Source organism: Humulus lupulus, chromosome 8 (assembly GCF_963169125.1).
Source record: "Humulus lupulus chromosome 8, drHumLupu1.1, whole genome shotgun sequence".
Taxonomy (NCBI): domain Eukaryota; kingdom Viridiplantae; phylum Streptophyta; class Magnoliopsida; order Rosales; family Cannabaceae; genus Humulus; species Humulus lupulus.
The window spans coordinates 76,471,558-76,492,278 of NC_084800.1; the positions used below are offsets into that span (position 1 = coordinate 76,471,558).

A 20,721-nucleotide genomic window follows, 5' to 3' on the forward strand; every position below is an offset into this window, starting at 1 on the left:
CTTCTACACACCTTCTTCTTCTCTTACAAGAACAGCACTAGCAGCATAATCCGTGATTGCCAGGTAGATGAACAAAGTCTCTTTATCGACGAGCTTTGACAGGATGGGTGGCTGCGCCATATGCGTTTTTAGTGCTTGAAAGGCCTGTTCGCATTCATCTGTCTATTGAAATTTCTTATTGCCTCTGAGTAGATAGAAAAATGGGACGCACTTGTCTATTGATTTTGAAATAAATCTACTTAGAGCAGCAATCCTCCCGGTCAGCCTTTGGACATCCTTAATCTTCACTGGCGACTTCATCTCGATCAGGGCTTTTATTTTCTTGGGATTAGCTTCAATTCCTCTTGAGTTAACTATAAAACCCAAGAACTTCCATGATCCTACTCCGAATGAGCATTTAAGGGGATTTAGCTTCATCCTATATTTATTCAGGACGTTGAAGCATTTCTGCAAATCCCTTACATGCCCTTCTGCTTTCTTCGACTTAACCAGCATGTCGTCGACGTAAACCTCCATGTTTGTACTGATCAACTCCTTAAACATGTGGTTGACGAGCCTCTGGTAAGTCGCACCAGCGTTTTTCAAACCAAAGGGCATCACCTTGTAACAGTAGAGCCCTGTATCAGTTCGAAAGCTAGTGTGATCCTCATTAGGGGGATGCATACTGATTTGATTATACCCATAGTATGCATCCATGAATGAGAAGATCTCGTGTCCTACAGTGGCATCGACCAGCTGGTCGATCCCCGGGAGTGGGAAACAGTCTTTGGGGCAGGCTTTATTTAGGTCTGTAAAATCCACGCACGTACGCCACTTGCCATTCGGCTTGGGCACGAGTACGGGATTAGAGACCCACGATGGATAAAACTCCACCTTGATGAACCCATTCTCCTTCAGCTTCTCGACTTCCTCTTTCAAGGCCTTTGATCTGTCTTTGTTGAGCAGCCTTCTTTTTTGTTGCACTGGTGGAAAGTTTTTGTCAATGTTTAGGACATGGTTGATGACTGCAGGATCTATCCTGACCATGTCTTTATGCGACCAAGCAAAGACATCTTGGTTCCTCCTTAAGAACTCCACCAGTGCTTTTTTTGTTGTTGTCTCTAAGTTTTTACCGACTTTCACAACTCTGGTCGGATTTTCCTCATCGAGTTGGACCTCTTCAAGGTCCTCGATGGGGGCCATTTCTTCTTCAAAATCCCCAAAGCGAGGATCTAAGTCTTTATCCTCACTTTGGGCAACGCCCTATTTGGTGAGATTATCACCTGAGCGGGCTTGAACATCAGTTTCCATTTGCAACTCATCTCTCGATACACCCTTCTTTGCCTTGGTGATCGAGGCGTTGTAGCACTCCCTCGCTTCCCTTTGGTTTCCCAACATGCATCCTACCCCTGCGTCCGTTGGGAATTTCACAGCGAGGTGCCATATAGAAGTGAAGGCTTGCAGGTCGACCAGAATTGGTCTCCCTATCACAGCATTATACGCCGAAGGACAATCAATTACTATAAAAGTAGTGAGTAATGTCATGTTAGCAGGTGCAGAGCCTACTATGACAGGGAGTCTAATTGACCCTACTGGGGCGAGCCCTTCTCCGGAAAAACAATAAATGGTTTGGTTGCACGGCTCTAGATCCTTTACGGACAATTTCATCCTTTCCAGCGAGGACTTATATAGGATGTTGACCGAACTTCCTGCATCGACTAACACCCTTTTCACCATCATATTCATGATATGTACATCCACGACCAGCGGATCGGAGTGTGGGAATCGCACATGCTGGGCTCGTCGTCAGAGAAGGTGATCAGTTCCTCCTCTGTTCGAGCCTTTTTTGGTGCACGATCCTCGACACTCATCATCTCGATGTTCTGGTCGTGGCGTAGGGTTTGAGCATATCGTTCCCTCGCTTTCCCACTATCTCCTGCAAGATGTGGGCCTCCACAGATGGTGAGTAGGGTACCTGCCACGGGAGCTGGCTGTAAAGGTGGCGAGCGTTGGCGTGCAGGCGCCGATTCGTTGCCACCTTGAGCCTCTCGCTGAGAACCTCCCACGGCTCATACATATCTTCTTAAATGTCCCTGTCTTATCAAGAACTCAATTTCATCCTTCAGCTGGTTACACTCATTGGTGTCGTGCCCGGAGTCGTTATAATAACGACAGAACTTTGTTGAATATCTCTTGGAGATATCTTTCCTTATTGGTGCGGGTCGTTTGTAGGGCACGCTCGAGCTGGTCGCCTGGTAAACCTCGGCTCAACTTTCAACAAGGGCAGTGTAATTGGTGAATTTTGGTTCATACTGATTACCTTTGGGGCACCTCGGAGGTCGAGGGTTCGCTGTTCGCCCGCTTTCCACCATTCTTACCATTACCATTCCGGTTGCCTTTGTCGTTGCCATTGGGCTTAAACCCGTTGACGGCTTTGGCGGGTTCTTCCTTGGGCCCCTTGTCTTTTGCTGGCGATTTCCCTTCATTGGCAATCACGTCCTCGAGCTTGATGTACCGATCAGCTCTATCTAAAAACTCCAGGGTACTTTTAACCCCATGTTTTCTGAGGCAACTCCAGAGGGGAGAATGGCGCCTAACCCCAGCGGTTAGGGCCATCATCTTGCCTTCATCGCCCACAGTCTTGGCTCCTACTACAGCTCGCATGAAGCGTTGAACGTATTCCTTCAAGGGCTCCCCCTCTTTCTGGCGTATCTCGACCAGTTGGTTCGCCTCGGTGGGGTGCACACGACCCGGGTAGAACTGTCCGTAAAACTCCTTCACGAACATCTCCCAGGATGCTATACTTACAGGAGGGAACTTAAAGAACCACTCCTGGGCGGCATCAGAAAATTTCGCTGGGAAGATCCTGCAGCAAGCATCTTCAGAGACTTTCTGAATGTCCATTTGTATCTCAAACTTGTTAACATAAGATACCGGGTCTCCATACCCGTTGAAATTTGGCAGATTCGGCATCTTGAACTTGCTGGGGGTTTCTGCCACAGCAATTCTTTGTACGAAAAGGGTGCCTCTCCTCCGATCATACTCAATGTGCGATGTCCGCCCCCCGACTAGCTGCTGCACAGCCTGGTACAGGGCATCTATTTGAGCTTGAACGGCTTCCGGAATTGCTGGGGCCTCTGGTGTCGGGGGAATGTACTCATCGTGTCTTTCTCGGCGGTCGTTGAGTACATCCCTCAAGTCATCGTCTCTTTACCGCTGCTCGCTGGCTCCGAGCCAGCTAAAGACGTTATTTTGTCTGGGCTGCCCCCCAGCGTTATGACCTGCTTGTCGGTCTTCTCTAGGTGGGGGGCTCCTGCCTCCACCTCTCTCTTCGTTCCTCCGACCAGCATTTCCTCTGCCTGAGTCGGCCTCATTGTAGCCATGGCCATCTCTGAACCGTGACTGGCTATGGTGCGACCAACTATTTCCTCTGTTGCCTCCTTGGCCTGGCATTTCCCGAGCGTTATGGGGAGGCCTGCGTTGGTCGGTGGGTCCCCGTGCATTGTCATGGATGGGGGGCCCCTGATCGTAGAGCTTGTCTCTGAGTTTCTTCTATTGGCAGAAGGACGCTGCCCCCTGCTTGGTGGATTCGGCTCTTCACCCCTGGCCGTCTAGGGCTGCGGGGCTGTTGCCCAACCCTATTCTGCCTCGGGCTCGAGGGATTGCCTCGACTAGCCTGAGACGGAGGTTGCGTCTCAGGATCCCTAGGCGGGATATCATCCTGAGGCATAGGTGGCTGCTCCGGCCTCTGAGGGCTTATTGGCTGGAGCGGAGGACTAGGATTGGGACCCCTTTGAGGTGGCCCGCTTGGGGGTTGATCAGCCTGGGAGGCTAGCGCCGCCTAATTCCTAGCCAGCTGGATGGCTGCTTCAAGGGCTGCCATGGCATCCCTCTGCCGACGGTCCATCTCCGCCTGCCGCTCGCTCAGCTCCTAGCGCTGGCGCTCTATCTCCCTTTGCTGCGACACCATTATCTCGGCAGCATTCTCCTGATTGGCCCTCAGATTGGCCAACTCATCTTGCAACACCCCCAGTGTTGTCTTCAGGGTCTCAAAGTCCAACTCCTCCTCATCAAACTCCAAATGAAGTTCGTCTTTAGCCACATTTGGGGGAAGAGGCTGGGATGGTGCAGCAGCAACCTGTCTAGTCTTCTTGGTAGATTTTTCCATTAGATCTTCTTGAGTTAAACTCTCAATGAAAGCACCAGAATATTGACCCTCGTTTTGGTCAACGACACGGAGTCAAGAAAACGACAAAGAAAAATAATACAAAGCTTGAGAAAGCAATCTAATGGAAAATAAAGAACACAGAGAATTATAGTGGTTCGGCCCCAGTGATTGGTAATAACCTACATCCACTTGATACTATTATTAGTATTGAGCTCCAAATGTGTGATCAAAGAACTAGGGTTCCTGAGTTTCACAGACCTTAGAAGAATAAAACAATACAAACGATGGATAATAGTAATACAATTCGGAAAAAGAGAAAAGGATCCCCTTCCTTGAGCTATTTCTTGTGTATTTATAGGCTCAAGAAGGGTTACATGAGTCAAGTAAAAATATCTTCCCTTAATAAACGGATCTTCAGGTCATAATGAAGAGATATTCTCGGATATCATTACAACTGTACAGATCTTTTCATAAATGAACAGAGTATACGACTAGTCTGGTCGTATATAAAACTTGATCTCCGCATGTAGAAATATTTCTGGTCGATAGGCGAGCAGTATCTCTGCTACGTGTCGGCCATGTGTCGAAAATTCTTGCCACATCATCAACAGCTATTTTTTGGATAAACAATTAGTACTCACTTAGTTTTTGGATTGGTTGGTTATTGTTTTTCAAGTTTCACATTTTTTTATAACAGCTGAATGAAATATTTTGGTCATTTTTAATATATATATAAAGGAATATCGAAAATAATATATATATATATAAAAAGGGAATATCAAAATAAAATTTAAAAAAGAAATTTTGAAGTGTAAACCAATTAAATCTTGTGGGGTATATTAAATTTCGTTGCTTGTTCATTATTTTTTTTTTGTCTAATATGATTTTGTGTTATTTTTGTCATCTTTCTCTCTAAAGTTAAAGTTGTCTAATTATTAATTGTGTTATGTGTGAAGAAAAATGAAAATTTGAAAATTTTCCTTAAAAATATATATTTGTTGCTTTTTTGATTTGGTCACAATTAATACAAAAGTTGCATTTTTCTCTCATAGTCAAAAACGGGTAACTACCCATTTTTTTCTGCCTATATCCCATGTTTGGCCCCTCACTCCCACGATCACTCTCCCATTTTGTTCAAGTTCATTGGTTTTCTTTTACAGTTAAGGATATTGCTACTGCCCTAAATTTGTCCATTGGTGTCATTCTGGATACCCTTGAATTTGATAAGGACCTAGTCCTTTCAGAGCTTGTAGGACAAAAGGTATCATGGAATCCAAGCACATCACTCTCCATTTCTGATCTTACACATACCCATGTTGTGCTTATGCGTTTTGCTTTGTCCAACCGGATGCCCTCCTCTAATCTAGTTGATGTGTCTCAAGAATTGGCATTCTTTCTGTTCAAGATTGGCTCTGGTGCACAGATAGATCTTCCTTCCTTAATTATGGGCCAAATTGTTTCTCTAAGGAAGGCAAAAAAGAAGGGGTTCAACCTGTTATTTATACAACTCATCTTTAAGATTCTGTCATCTCAGAAAGATGTCTTGATGCCAAATGAGTCAGTTAAGGTTCCTTCTCCTAGTCCCACATTCAAGCCATTTGAAGGGAAAGATGAAGCATCGAAGAAGTCCAAGTTCGTGGTGATTCCCTCTGATTCCACTGCCACTGTTGCTGCTCCATCTGGTGTTGGTCCTGAGACATCAGAAATGCTCGCTGTCAAAATTGATCTTACAATGGTACAAAATCGACTTGGAACATTTGAGGACACTCAATAAGCAATCCTTGCTCAGCTGACGGCCTTAGCCAAGGGTGTTTAGTTTCTATTTTTCATGTTTTTCCATTTTTATCTTGTTTTATTTTGTCCAAAGAACATGTTCATTGTTTTTTGTTTTCATTTTCGTTACTTTGGCTCCTTGATAGACAAAAAGGGGGAGTAGTTGGATAGTTGGATTGCATGGTTTTTATTTCTATGTTTTTTGTGTACAACTTTGGACCCTATTTTCAGGGGGAGTTGTGTGGTATGTCTTGTTAAACTTTTTCCAAAAAGTTGACAAATCTTATCTTTGTTAGTATGCTTGTTTGTAAGGGGAGTTCTTAGGAACTTTTATTTTTTCTAACAAAGTGTTTGCTGCAGGTTTTTTGAGCTCATATTGCTGAAAAATATATTTTGTCTAAAAAGTTGCCAAATGGGGAGATTGTAAAATCCTATTTTGGCTAACATTTTTAATAAATATATTTTATTATTTGATGGTATTTTTTGAAATTGTATATTGGGTAATTAAGTGTGATTGTGTCTTATTTTGGTAAGAATCAATTCCTTATTAAAGTACATTTTATTCTTAGTCAAGTTTCCTAATTTATTCATGGTAACTTGTCTATTTTAAGGATTTTTTATAGGATTGTTCTCTTAATATTTTTATTGATTCTAGTTTATTTAAAAAGAGAAAAATCATTGAGTCTTGATGTCCAAGAAAGGAAACTTCGAAAATGAACTTGGCTAGGTTTTAAGACCAAGTTCGTCCATTTCCTGATGCTACAGAATAGTTTTCTGTCACATCTGGAAATTCGTAGATGAAATGAGAAGTTATTTTGAGTAACTTCCCGATTTGGTCTGATTTTGGTCATAAACGAGATTGGCTGGCTTAGGGGTTTCTAAACTCTATAAATACTAAACCTAAGCAGCGGCCAACCTCGTCTCTTCACCAATCTAACGTTCCATTCTTTGAAATGATATTTTTTATGTAAAGAGTAGTATTTGTTCAATTATCTATTTGTTTGCTTGCGTTTTGTTTTGTGTTGTTTATTCTTAAAGAGGTCATAAAGCTTGTAAACGTGACATACAATCTTCGAGAGAATACTTCCATAAGTCTCACTTCGGGAGAAAGCGAGTACTCATCAAGTTCAGAAGGGATTTTGTGTTCCTAGTGTTTATCAAAATTAGATTATTAAAGTAGAGCACTTTAAGGTTGTCACAAGGATTTAGAGGAAGTCTAAACTTGTATAAGTCAATTGCTTATTGTATTTTTTAGATTTTACTAATTGATTTTATCTCTGGGCATGGTCCCGTGGACTAAGTTTTCCGAACCACGTAAAAAACTTCATATGTCACATTACTTTTAGTTTATTTACTTTATGTTCGTATATTCTGATTCATCAACAATCTGTTCTGATACATGAGAATATTTGTATGTTGAAATAATTGTTTAACTATTCCGTATTAATTAAATTATTTGTTAAATTCAATTGGTAATCTTAAAAAAACGGAATTTCAAAAACTAATAATCAATTTGAATAAGAAATTACAAAAAAAAAAAACTCTTTTGAAAAGGTTTCATTCTGACGAAGGAGAATCAAAAACTTCAGCCGAATAAACCTTTGACAACAGTGTGAGTTACCAACACTGTCGGGCACTATTTGGTAGCTTTACATGTACATATATAAATATATATGTATATATATATATATATATTTGTGACATTTGGTTCAAATTTGATAAATCAACAAACATTGGACGTATTTTCTTGTTTCCATTCAATTGATTGATAAGAATGAGATTAAATATGTTGTGTATCATTTGGTTGCTTTCCTTATATATTTTTTAAAATAATTAATCAGTTGGACAAATTAAAGTATGGATTTGTCCTAACTACATTAGCAAAAATGCTAAAAATTTTGATAAAAGATAACCTTGATTTCCAATGCATATCCTAACTTTTGGTGTACCGGTTCACCTTATGTTATTTTCAGTATCGGGATGATTTTCAACGTAATTTTTTTTTATGATTGTGTACATGATAATTATTTAGAGCATTCTGTAAATTTTCAAGAAATTCCAAATAATTTATAGTACTGAAAATAGAGTTCGAAAACAGAGTTCAAATATATTATTATGCGTGACTGCTTTTTTTTATGAACGTGAAAGGTAAAATGTTTGAATTCTGTTTTCGCGGTATTGTAAATTATTCAGAATCTTGAAAAATCTACATAGTACTCTAAATAACTACAATGTATACAAACATAAAAAAAAAATTATACCAAAAATAAGAGAAGATGCACCAAAAAAGCACTCTATAATGTTTTCAATGATTTCTTTAGTTGGGAGCATTTCCCCAAGCAAAATATATCAAGAAACAAGACTCTAAAAAGATAATAGTTTAGAGGAGAAAACCCATTTACCCTAATAACAATAATTTAACCGATCAACTTGTTGTGTCTTCTTATACTTTAATGTATGTGAAATTTGATTCAAATATTGCACATTTTGTAAATTATATTGAATTTTTTTCCTACAAAATTATTTCCACACAAATTTAGCACTGCATTGAAGATCTCTCACATTCGAACTATTCTCTTCTTTTTTCAAGTAACTTGGGCATGTTTCAAAAGAACATTTTTGCTTTCTATTAACAACCTGATTTTCATCTAATGGTCAAAAATACACAACTGCATGACCTACTACTCCTAACTTTTTTAGATGTATAATCAGATTAAGCAACCTATTTGACAAGAAAAGTATGCTGCCCTCAATTCCAATTGGATAGCAACTGATGTATATGAGGAAGTGAACATTCACATCATTATATTTTTTTTGTTTTTCTAGTTTACAGTTCGAGAGAAGACTGGAAGAGTTTCAGAAGATAAATGGAAGAAGAAAAGTATAAGTGGGAAACTTTGGTTGGTGGTGCAGAATTAGTGAGTAAGTGAAAACAGAGTAATAAGAATTAGAATTAGGAATAGAATAAAATTTAATATGGATAAAAAAAATTAATAAAAAGGAATTATTATTATTATTTTGTTGTGTATTGGAATTTCATTTCTTTCCACTTAAAAGTAATAGTCATTTTATCAAAATGGTGTATAAGTCGTTCCATTGAAATGGTATCCCAATTGATTTTTTCCAAAGAAATGAAAATTGATTTTTTTCCACTCCATTTCATTTTATTACCCTTAACCAAATATACTCTCTAAGAATGAACTCACTACAGACAACTTTGTAATAAAAACTTAAATTAAAAGAAACCCATTGTTGGTACTTTTTTTATTTTTTTGTGAATTATTTAAAAATAATCATAAAATAGAAAAGTGTCTTTCGCGTGCTAATAGATAAGGAGTCCGAGTATTTAGTTTTGTGCGCATAGGTAAAAAAGCACACACTTAACCACCACATGCGCGTTGTCGCCCACACTTAATACTTTTGCTGAAAAATTATTTAATAAAATAAATATTTTTTATTAGTCAAATGTGAGAATGAGTCATGAGCAGAGCTGCGAAATGTCTTAAAAAACGCGACTAAATTCACGACTCAAGCCAAAAAAATACATTCAATAAATTTGTTCCTTTTTAATTTTTAAGGCAACACAATGAGCTCAAATTGAATGTTGATGCCACTCTCAACATTTAACAAGGTATCTTAGGAATCGCTGCAATTGTATGGTATTAAAGTAGTTTCCCAAAAGCTTGAAGAAGATGTCTAGTTTTTTTCAACCCAAAGGAAGTTGAGGCATTAGCTCTCAATATTAGTCTTCAATGGTTGGCTGACATTGGGCTCTCCATCTCCATAGTAGAGAGTGATGTTTTTGTGATTCTCTCTGCCTTCTTAAAGCATTTTTAAACTTCTCAGTGGGGTTTTATTATGAGGGATACTAGAAGAGGAATGCTTGACACACACTCAACTTGCACACACTTTTCACACACAATAATGTCTTTAATTTTAGCTATAGATTTTTTTAAGGGTACTTGGTAAATGACCTATTTTTTAAAGTCATTTTGCACTCTACTCTAGTTTTGATAATTCTTTGTAAAATGACATCTTACAATTTAGACAACCGATTAAAAATTTTAGACAGTTGGTCGAAAAATTTAGACAACTGATCGAATTTTTAGGCATAAGTCATTTTGCAGAAAATTATCAAAAGTAAGTCAAAGTGCAAAATCACTTAAAAAAATATGTCAATCTCACCAATTTTTCTTTTTTTAAAGAGGGATCATATCACTTTTAATTGTGTGATTAAGATTAAATACACATTATTGTGTGTAAAAAGTGTACAATTTAAGTGTCTCAATCATTATTCATATTAGTAGTTCATTATCTTTCATTTCAATAGTATCTCTAGTTCATGTACCACGTTCTCATAACAATGTTGCTCATGGACTAACTAAGTATGCTTAAATGAGCTTACTTGGTTGGAGAATAAAACAACCATTTTTTTTTACATTGATAATGAGGATTAGAACTTGCGATTTCTTTATAAGAAGAGGTGTAATAGTACTAAGTTATACTTATGACCACTTCTACCATGCATCTTGACCATTGGATCAAATGACTCTTATTAATAAAATGGACATTTGTCAACAATAATAATAAAAATAAAACCACTATATCAGTCTTCATTTTTCTTTCTTGATAAATTGCCAGCTCTCTAGAGTTTTAGCAATAAAAAAAATTGCAAGAGCTGACATACAAGAATTACATGATGTTTTCCAACTTTAAACGCCATCATACTATGATGATCATAATTTATGTTTCCAACAACGAAAATCACTTTTGTTCGATGGAACACAACATCATGATTTTATTCCAAACTTTATATGGTTAAGGACAATTTCACTCTATAACCACCGTCGGAAAATGATTCGCTAAGAAATCATTCCTATTTAATATTGAAGAAAAAGGCCAAGTATTAGTCAAGTCATACTCAACAAAAATGTTTGATTACATGCCCATCAACATCTTAAGAATCAAGACTCGAGAAAAACTAAACCAAGAACAAATTAGGTAATAGGAAACTAATAGGGAGAAGCAATAATTTACACAATGATAATTATTGTTTGTCATACACCGACACATCTGCATAGAGCTCTCTCGTAACACTTCCTAGTGGAGCAAAATTTCAATTACTTGTAGCAGAGTATCACCCAATAAAAAAACTAAAAAACAATTAGACCAGAGGAGATAAGTTACAAAAGAATTTTTTTTTTCAGACATTTTATTTACGCAAGAATGATGAATCAACAATGCCATTTGTTATTCCAATTATACAATGCATCGATGTGTTCATATATAATCAGAAAAACAGAGGCAACTACTCAACACTCTACAGGTGAGAATCACACAGAGGCTTCCCTTGTATGAAAGGAACAAGCACTGGTTCTCTCTCTAAACGGTTACCACTCAATCCTATTTCTTCACTTATTATATTCTTCTTTCTGTTTTCCTTTTTTCTTTTCATTTGACTGTTCTTTTTACAGTATGGAATAAGCTCGGATCACCTCGACGATCGGCGCTCGACACAATGGACACTTCCCTCCACCACGAACCAACTCATTTGCACATTTTAAGCAAGTGCACATGTGCCCGCATCTGCAAAGAGTACAGAAAATAACAAAACAAAACCAATAAAATTGTCACTAAACATCAATATAGTGTAACAAGCTAACAAGAGGAATATTTAAGGGATCTTGGCTTCTTTCCTTTTTCTCTCTTTATGCATGTGTTTCTGGATTTATATACTTGAATTTTGAAAAGGGAAGAATAAAATGTCACTAAAAAAAAATATGCAATCATACCTATACAAAAGAGAATCAATTTGGCTGTCGCAACAAACACAGCAAGTTCCTTTCCTCACATGACCCCATCTAATTCCATCCTCTGATGTCTCAGGACCCAACCCTGAAATTGCAATTGCGACTTCCATGTTATCATATTTTCATAAAGATCGTAGAGTGATTCATATGATCATGAACATAATATAAAGTAAAATTATAAAACAAAATAAAGAAATTCCATAATGAGAAGCTCCATTTAAATTGTGACAATTGTATGCTACTCTATTATACAGACAACCTATATATTTTTTTTTCAAAAGCAAAGACAGCAGTATTGATTTGCCACATAAAAGTGCCAACACAAACCTTTTTCACCAGCTGATCGATTCAGTGCTGCAGAGACTTCCTGTCTGACAGAACGCTGCAACTCCAGCTGCATATCCATGCAGGCCTCCAACATCCTCTGCATGTGGCTCATACCTTGTTGAAGTCTAGCCATGTCTGCTCTCAGATCATTAATCATCTCCCATTCCTGCTCAATCCAGGATAAACTTTTATTCAAAACTTAAAAAGCAACTATAGTGTTAGTGTAATAAAATAAAAGTAGATAGAGAACATAAGATGACAAGAATCTTCATACAGGGGAAAAAAAACCTTTCATTTATACTGAAATCTAGAAACTTAGTTCCCTGTTTGTCACACAAGTACAATTACTCACAATTTCTGAGCGGTGCATGCTATGTCGATTCCAACCGGTGTGATGTAAGTCCTGATGCCAAAGTGGCTGTGGGGGGGGTACTGGCGGAGAAGGTAGCACAAGGGCAGGTCTGTTGATGGCACCATGTTGATCTTCATTTTGCTCATCCCTTTGTTGCTCCTGATCCTGTTCAGGTGAAGTAGGAGTTGATGGCGGCAAATTTCTATGCAAATCCCAGTCAATGGGTGCACGACTTTGCCTTTCCACATATGATTGTATCAGTTGGTCCAGACTTTCCCGAAAACCACTACGAAGAAGATTAGAAACACTCCTCCTGCAACAAGAAATTAAAAATCACATAAATCAAAAAAGCTAGTAATGTATAATTCTGAAGAGAAATCAAACCTTTTTCAGTAGATATCTTACCTGCTCAAAAGTTCCCTGAGCTCCATACTGTACACATTGTCATCATCAGGCGGATGAAATCTGTTTAATCTTCTAATTGGAACAGAGCGACGATTTCTCAGAGGACCAGAAGGCCCTTCTGGCCAGCTTCCACCACCATCCCGGGTGCCATCCCTTTGCCAAACCCCTTGGGGCTCCTGTGCGAGGCTCTCTTCTCTATCAGGATTCCTCGGAGTCTCCTCAGGCCAATTAGTGACTGAATTGTCACGCCAATTTCCATCCATATCTTCAGTGTTTCCATCTCTCCATTCATTAAACTGGCCAAAGGCTGTTTGTGGCCAATTCGCTCTCCCAACTTCTGGGATTGGCACTTGCCAATTGGCTGTTTGATTCGCAGTTTCCTGTAAATTAATACCCTCGACAGCTGTGTTGCTCTCTGAATTTCCCATTTGATCAGACAAACGGCTGATATCACCTTCCTGACTTGTAGACTGAAACTGTTCAAGATTTTCATGTTGGACATCCCGTGGAGCATTTGTTCGAGTCAGGTCATTTCTAGAATCATCAATATCATTATTAGCTGTGGAATCAGACTGGTTGCCAGCTTGTCCACGAACTATAGTCTCTAATCTCGAGCGAAACCCTTCCCTAACCAGATTAAAAGATTTGTCATTAGGGCAACTGAGTCAATTTTCTTTTCATAAATATCATTTAACTTAAGTCTGCTATTGTCATGAACAAGCAGAACAAAGGAAACAAAGTACATCAAACCTACATAACAAGAAGTCATAAATTGTATTCTTCCTGATTGGAAGAACAATAGAAATTTGTAGAATAGGCGTCCAAATAATCCAAGAATAATATTCCAACAGGCCTCCGCAAAATAAATGTATACCCTACCAGATTTATGTAAGGAATAAAAAAGGTAAAAACTAACACAATAGCAATCAATATCTTAACAGCAAGAGTTCATCTCTATTATCTTAAACCAACCTAAACTCCTTTCTCAAGCATCAATTTCTCCTAACCATTATAGGGCATGGTTACTAATCCCTAACAAAAAGAATCATAAAAATGAAGAGGTGATCAGAAAAATGAAGAGGAAACGCTAAAAATTAAAAAAAAAAACTGAGTCATCTTTTCTCAATTTAATAACTATGAGGAGTTACCCTCAAAAAAAAATTATGAGGAGTATTATAGAAAATATTTTTCTTTAGAAAAAACTAGCATCTCAAATGGATAACACATGAATGATGAAAGCAATACAATCACTTCTTAATTTTCACTCATTACAGTCGATTACTTAATACTTATCAATAAACATGGTCAAAAAACTACATGTATCATAATATAAATTTTTCAACCCTAACATAGGAACACGATCATCTTTTACTAGAGAAAGAGCAGAATAGAATAAAATTATAAATAAATCAGAAAACCACATCAACTAAAAAGATTAGCACAATTGTTCAAGACAAAATAAACTAGACTTTACATAAGTTATTTTCCTAAAGATGTTTACTGCATGTGCCTTCAACAATGGGCAAACCAACAAGAATAATTACAAGACTGCTCCAGGAAAACAAAAACTATTTTCCAAAAAGAAATAAATCATTACAAAGTGTAGTCTCCAACACAGAAAAAGAACGACAAGCCAAAATCATTTTATTTACACAATTTAAAACTGTTTAATGTTTACCAATCACTGAAGCAAGTTAAGAAGAAAATGCTAGCATACCTTAAACCAGAAACAGTGTGCCGCTGTCTCAACTGAACTAACTCACTCGCTGCCATTGAAGGCGGTCTTTCTTCTTCAACAGGTCTTTCATTTCTCAAAAATCTACCTCTTAATAATGACTGAAAGAAATAGTTCCATATTAGTAACCAATCTTTTATGGAAAAAATATATATATTTGTGTATGTATATTTACACTCTTAATCAAGGAAAGTATGTTACAGAAACTACCTTGCATAAACAAAAACAATAGAAATCATAACACCCTCAGATCCTTATATCATGAACAATGTTCATATAATCATAGAAATTAATTCCAGAAACAATTCTAATAGCTTAGAATCTACTTTTACGCATTTATTACCAAACTCCTTGGATGAAGGCATGATTAAAAAAAATCATTAGTAAGCAGACATATGGTATAAAAAAGATGTTATAAGGTATTGGCAACATAATATTATTCTGACCTGAATTCGATTTCGATGAGCAAAATCAGAGACAGCACGATGCTCCAATAGACCCTGAAGCTCTCTCTGTCTTTCCCTCTCAATCCTAACAAGCAAATCAATCAGAGCTTGTCTTCCTCGCAGCCTTAACATGTCCCTCCGAACATGCTCTGGCTGGCCTTCATCTTGTTCAGAAACCAAGCCATCACGGGCTTGACCAACTTGAGCACCAGACCCACTGACTTGATTTTCTCTCCGGCTACCACGTGCTCCTCTTTGCTGACTTGTCATTTGCACCCACTCCCTAACAATTCTCACCCTTTCACGCTCAGTTTCACCAAGCCACTCAGCTCTGTGACTATTGTTTCTTTGGCCAACACTTGCAGAATGCTCACTAATGCCACTTTCCATCCACCCTCGCACAATCTGCCTCACTCTCTCCCTCTCGACATCACCAAGATCAGGAGATTGCTCCCGACTAGACCCATTGTTATCCCCACGTTGATTCTGTGAACCCATCTGTTCGTGTGGCCAAGGGCCATAGTCATTCTCACTCTCGCTTGCATCCTCTAAACTCCCCCGATTCACACTCTCCCTGGTATCTGACATGTTTGTGCTCGAGCCATTGGTGGTGGTAGACTCGACACTCCTCTGCTGCCTCAGCCTTTCCCGTGCCCGGTTCAGCACATGTTCATCCTCCAACTCCCTCCACATTTGCAAAATTGTGGACGCCTGAGTGCTCGGCCTCTCCACAGCCCCCTGCTGCCCCGAAGTCGGTGACTGTGATTCACTCAAAAAAGAAGAATCAAGCATCGAAACAGTGTGCAGGCCGGCCAGCGCCATCAATTCCGTCTCACGGTTTCTCCTCTCAATAGTGGTAATCATCTCTTGTGCCTGCCTAGCAGCCCACCGGCTCAAAATCCGGGAGTGGCGACGCCGTGCTGCTGATGACTCAGCCAAATCATCACCCTCCAAATCAGACCTTCGTCTCCTTCGCACAAGCTGATCACCTTCGTCATCCTCATCGTCAGGATTGCGCGTTGAACTACAAGACGCGAATGACATACAATCATCCAAATGCCCACGCATCATCAATTCTTCAAATCCACGCTCAAAGTCAGAGCAGGCATCAGTAGATTCCGGCTTCTGTTGTAGCGGTTCAAAATCCGCCATTCCCTTTAACCCAATCAACTCCCTTGAAACCACACGCCCAAACCCAGCTTTTCAACCCCTAAAATTCAATTCCCCAAGTCACAGCTACACCTCCATCCCCAACCCACAAAAAATAAGAAAATAATAATTAAATGCGTCTAAACCACCATTTTACAATCTTTAACAACAAGCACGCAACCCTAGTAAAAAACAGATTAAAAAATCAAAAAGAAAAAAGAAGAAGTAAAGTTAGAGCCCTACTCGGATTGAAATTCCATGTAAACTCCAAGGAACACTATCTAAAGCAATCACATTCACAATTCCAAAAACAATTCGGAAAGGGCAATACAAATGGAGATTAGATCGGCCAGAGATCATGTGTAGCGAAGAAAATGAGAGAAAATGCTTGAATTGTACAGCGGAAATTAGGTTTTCGGATTGGTGCAAAAAGGTAATAACGTACCTCGGAAGTTTCTGTTCTTTCTTTTCCCTACAGTTTCTCTATCTGTGTATATACACAAAATATACACATACATACATAATATATATCTGTGTGTGTGTTTCTCTATGACTCAGTCATATGAGTTTCTGCGTAGAGAAACCCTAGTTTCTTGGAAAGAAAAAGAAATGTGAGTGAAAGAGGAATAAGAACGGTCGAAGGAAGAGAGATCAGAGCGAAGCGAATGATTTTCTCAGAATTTATAAATTAACATTCTCAGAGAGAGAGAGAGAGAGAAACAGAGAAAGAGAAGACCACCCTATTATTTTATTTTATTTTATTTAAGAAAAATAAATAAAAATGGATAGACGATTTAGAGAGAGAGCGGCAATCTATTAGGTATGCCACGTATAATTAACTATTTTCAGAAATTAAAAAAATTGAGTTTTTTATTGACTCAATCAAACGTTGCCACGTATACCCTTCACTTCACTCGTTGTTTAATATCCAAAAAGGCTTGATTTAATTATAGTTTTTGTGGACCTTTTCTTTTCTTTCTTTTCTTTTTTTTGTTTCATTATTTTTTGTGTGGTATCATTAGAGTTTATTAGTCTTTGATATAGTTAATTTTGTAAATCTTGTAGTGTGATTTTTTCTACAAAATATTGAATGAAAATCCATTAAACACTAACCAACCTATTGGTTTGAATTTTAATAATCTTTATATATAAAGAAGAAAATCTAAAAACAAAATAGTGTATGGAGAGGGATGTAGAATTGTAGATTCTTAGTTGCATTTTAAGATGTGAGATTTTTTTTAATGACAAAAAAAATTTTATATGTAAAATGTCTTATTATTATTATTATTATTATTATTAGGAATTCAGTCAACATTTGTTAAATGTGTTGTCTTTAAATTTTATTTTAGTTTAAAAAAACTTAAAATTGATAACTAAAATAAAAACGAGTTCGGTAGCACTATAACACGTATATATAACAAGAAATTATGAACATTTATTTGGCTTGTTTTATCTCATGTGTTTTTTTAGAGATTAGAACAAACAAAAAAACCAAATAACAAATGGGGTTTGATATATATCATATATGTTCTTTCTTTTTCTTTTCTTTTTGAAAGGGTTTGATATATATGTTCTAATGACATTTTTTTAGTAAATAAATAAAAGTTGGATGAAACAAACAAAACAACTTGCTTCTAGATTTTTTTTTTTCATTTTTGCTCTAGAATTGTATTCTTTAAAAGAAATTATTTTGGTTATAGATGATTTTTATTGGTAAGTTTATCTTAAGCTTGGAATTTTGGCTGCACAATGTTTTAGATTATATATGAGATACACTTGATCATTATTCAAAATTTACTTTTAAAAAATCCAGTCTTATATAAAGATAACAAAAATAGTACACTTGTTTAAACATAATATTTTATTAATGAAATAATAAATAAAAATAAACACATTAGTGTGTGGAATAATAAGTAAATAGAATATTGTTTTAGGTGAAATATAAGATGATATAACCTAATAGGTTGAATGTTGAGAGTAATGATTGGTCATTTTTTCAAAGAACAAATCTTAAGGAAAGTGTCTTAATTAGTCAAAGCTATCTATAATAAAATAACAACTCGCAATGGAAAATGACTTTTTTACTTCTTTCTCAGGCAACTATAGCTAGATACATGGTGACTAATCTTGTATCAAAACACTTAAACATATTGTCGTCTAAGCTAAATTTTTGAATCCATTAATGCGATAATTATCAAAATAATTTATTTTAAGCATTTAAGAAAAACAAGAATTTATTGGTAATATTTACTTATTACAACACCTTTTAGACTTTTTCAAAGATTTATGCAAAATTCTAATTGGAACACATGCTCAGAGTCTATTAACAAATTTTATTTTCTCTTATAAAATATAAAAAACAAAAAACATTCTTTCCTTTTCACTCTATAATATATGAGTAATGACATATGCATCAAAAATATACACTCAAACATTATATGTAGTAACGTGACAGGTTAGTTTAACCAATCACATTTATTAAAATTGAGATTTACTGTTTTAGAAAATAATGTCACGTCACTGTGTGTAATATTTTTCTGCACATATCATTACTCTTATAAAATATAATAATTAAATTAATTGTAATATTTTGTATATTTGTCAAGTTCTTAATGTATATATAGAAAAAATTTAGGTACATCACTAATTTTGTGAAAAGTTAGAATTTTTTTGTATTGTTACTATATATATATTGTAGTTATTTATAATATATTATAAAATTTCAAAAAATTAATTCTAAATAATTTAAAATGCTAAAAATCAGAGATCAAACAATTTTTTGTAAGGGCATCTATTTTTTTATACTTACGTGAAATTATTCGTTTTGAACTCAATTTTAGTACTATAAATTATTCAAAAAATTTTGAAATTTTACAAAATATTCAAAATAACTATAATTTACACCATTATTAAAATAAATTGAAATTCTAACTATTCACGTACCAAAAACGATAATGGGATGTAGATTAAACAAAACATAGTGATGTAGAGGAGATTCTCCTCTATATATAGAGATAGGAATAATGGAAGTGTTTGCCGAGGCCATGTTTGACAATCCATTTTATTTTAATTAATTATAAACATTTCTTAGAAGTTATATATTTAACACTTACAAAGAAAAAAATGAATTAATGTGTCAAAATCGGAGTTATTATTCTAGTTGAGTAGCAAACTTCCAACGTATACATATTTATAAATATATTTTCCGTACGGTCTCATGAAAAAACATGTCAAACATAATTTCACACAACTTTTAATATAATTATATAATTGATGAAAACTTTGGTTTGATATTTTAAAAGGACATTAATAGAAATTTTCCCACAATTAGGTATAGAAACTTAAAATACTTTTCATGTTTTTTGTGTTGTGATTATATCGAAAAGCTTCTCAAATATTGAACCCAAAAATGAAGTTTTAAACTTAAAACTTAAAAAACTGTGTGTACATGTTTATGGTTTGTCTATAACTTTAAAATTTTGAGAAATTTACCAGTGTTGTATTTTACAAAAAAAAAAAATTAGTAATATGTATTTGGTATATGTGTAGTTGATGTTAGGTATGTGTGAGGCATATTTTTATAAAAAAAAAAAACTGTATTTTTAAACAATATTTCCAAAATCGCAAAAAAAAAAACTATAAAAGCATTAATAAAATAATATTTTAAAAAATAGGGGTTTTTTAAAAAACCTCGTCACTTGTTTTTTTTTTTTAACTAAATCTTTGTTTTTTTAATTATTTTGCAATTAATAACTAAAATGGAACATCTATGATTAATTTTCATTTAGCTTTATGTTCTTAGGGAAAGTGTAAGGTAAGGCTCCGGTATGGCACGATCCTGTTTTAGGCTTGTAAATTAATTTTTACTCTAGTTTTTTTACATCAGCGTTTATTATAGTCATAGTAAATCTCCTGCAAAATTTCAGAAAAATTTGAATAATTTATGGTATCGAAAATAAAGTTCAAACAATCTGTTTTCCTACAACTATAATAAAAAAAATATGTGTGCAATAAACTATTTAAATCATGATTTCAATACCGTAAGTTATCTGGATTTTTTTAAAATTTTGCAGGAGACGGCCTATGACTACAATGAACACCATCATAGAAAAAAAATTGGGGTCAAAATTGATTTACATACCTAAAACAAGACCTTACCTTACCGATACATTAACGCAGCATGCCTTTTTTTAGAATTGACCTATGTTCTTACCCGTTTCCATATTGTTTAAAACAATAAAAATGAATTAAGAAAATATTATGTTTTATGATATAATAATTTATTATCCATTTTTGTTTTTATAACTTTTCTATTGTGAAGATTATACTAATTATCTATAGGGGTTGTTTCATATGGGCTAGATATTGTATGGGAATGATAATTTTAAATATTCTCATATTTGTAAAGTTTTTCCAATACAAATCTAATTATTGTAGAATATAGTAATCTTAGATCCTTACAAAAAAAAGTGGTTATTAAATATTCTCATTAATTATAATATAGTAGGTTCCACATTTAATTAAATTTAAATATTTTATCATTTCAAAATATATATATCACGTTTTCTTTCTTTGGT

The 20,721-nt window shown here is 35.8% G+C and overlaps 1 protein-coding gene across 2 annotated transcripts; it reads right to left on the bottom strand.

Annotated features, from left to right (window-relative positions):
• Nucleotides 1-10,911: 10,911 nt before the first annotated feature.
• Nucleotides 10,912-16,890, bottom strand: LOC133797863 (uncharacterized). Of its 2 annotated transcripts, none has more exons than XM_062235950.1 (8): nucleotides 16,590-16,890; nucleotides 14,996-16,231; nucleotides 14,532-14,650; nucleotides 12,815-13,441; nucleotides 12,410-12,722; nucleotides 12,058-12,223; nucleotides 11,713-11,815; nucleotides 10,912-11,506 (listed from the first exon to the last, which is right to left on the bottom strand). In XM_062235950.1, exons 2-8 carry the CDS (start codon nucleotides 16,145-16,147, stop codon nucleotides 11,389-11,391), a joined length of 2,598 nt encoding a protein of 865 aa, XP_062091934.1. In that variant the 5' UTR covers nucleotides 16,148-16,231; nucleotides 16,590-16,890; the 3' UTR covers nucleotides 10,912-11,388. The 2 variants fall into 2 exon arrangements, with proteins under 2 accessions (XP_062091934.1, XP_062091933.1); XM_062235949.1 differs by having other exon boundaries at nucleotides 14,996-16,326.
• Between the last annotated feature and the right edge of the window lie 3,831 nt (nucleotides 16,891-20,721).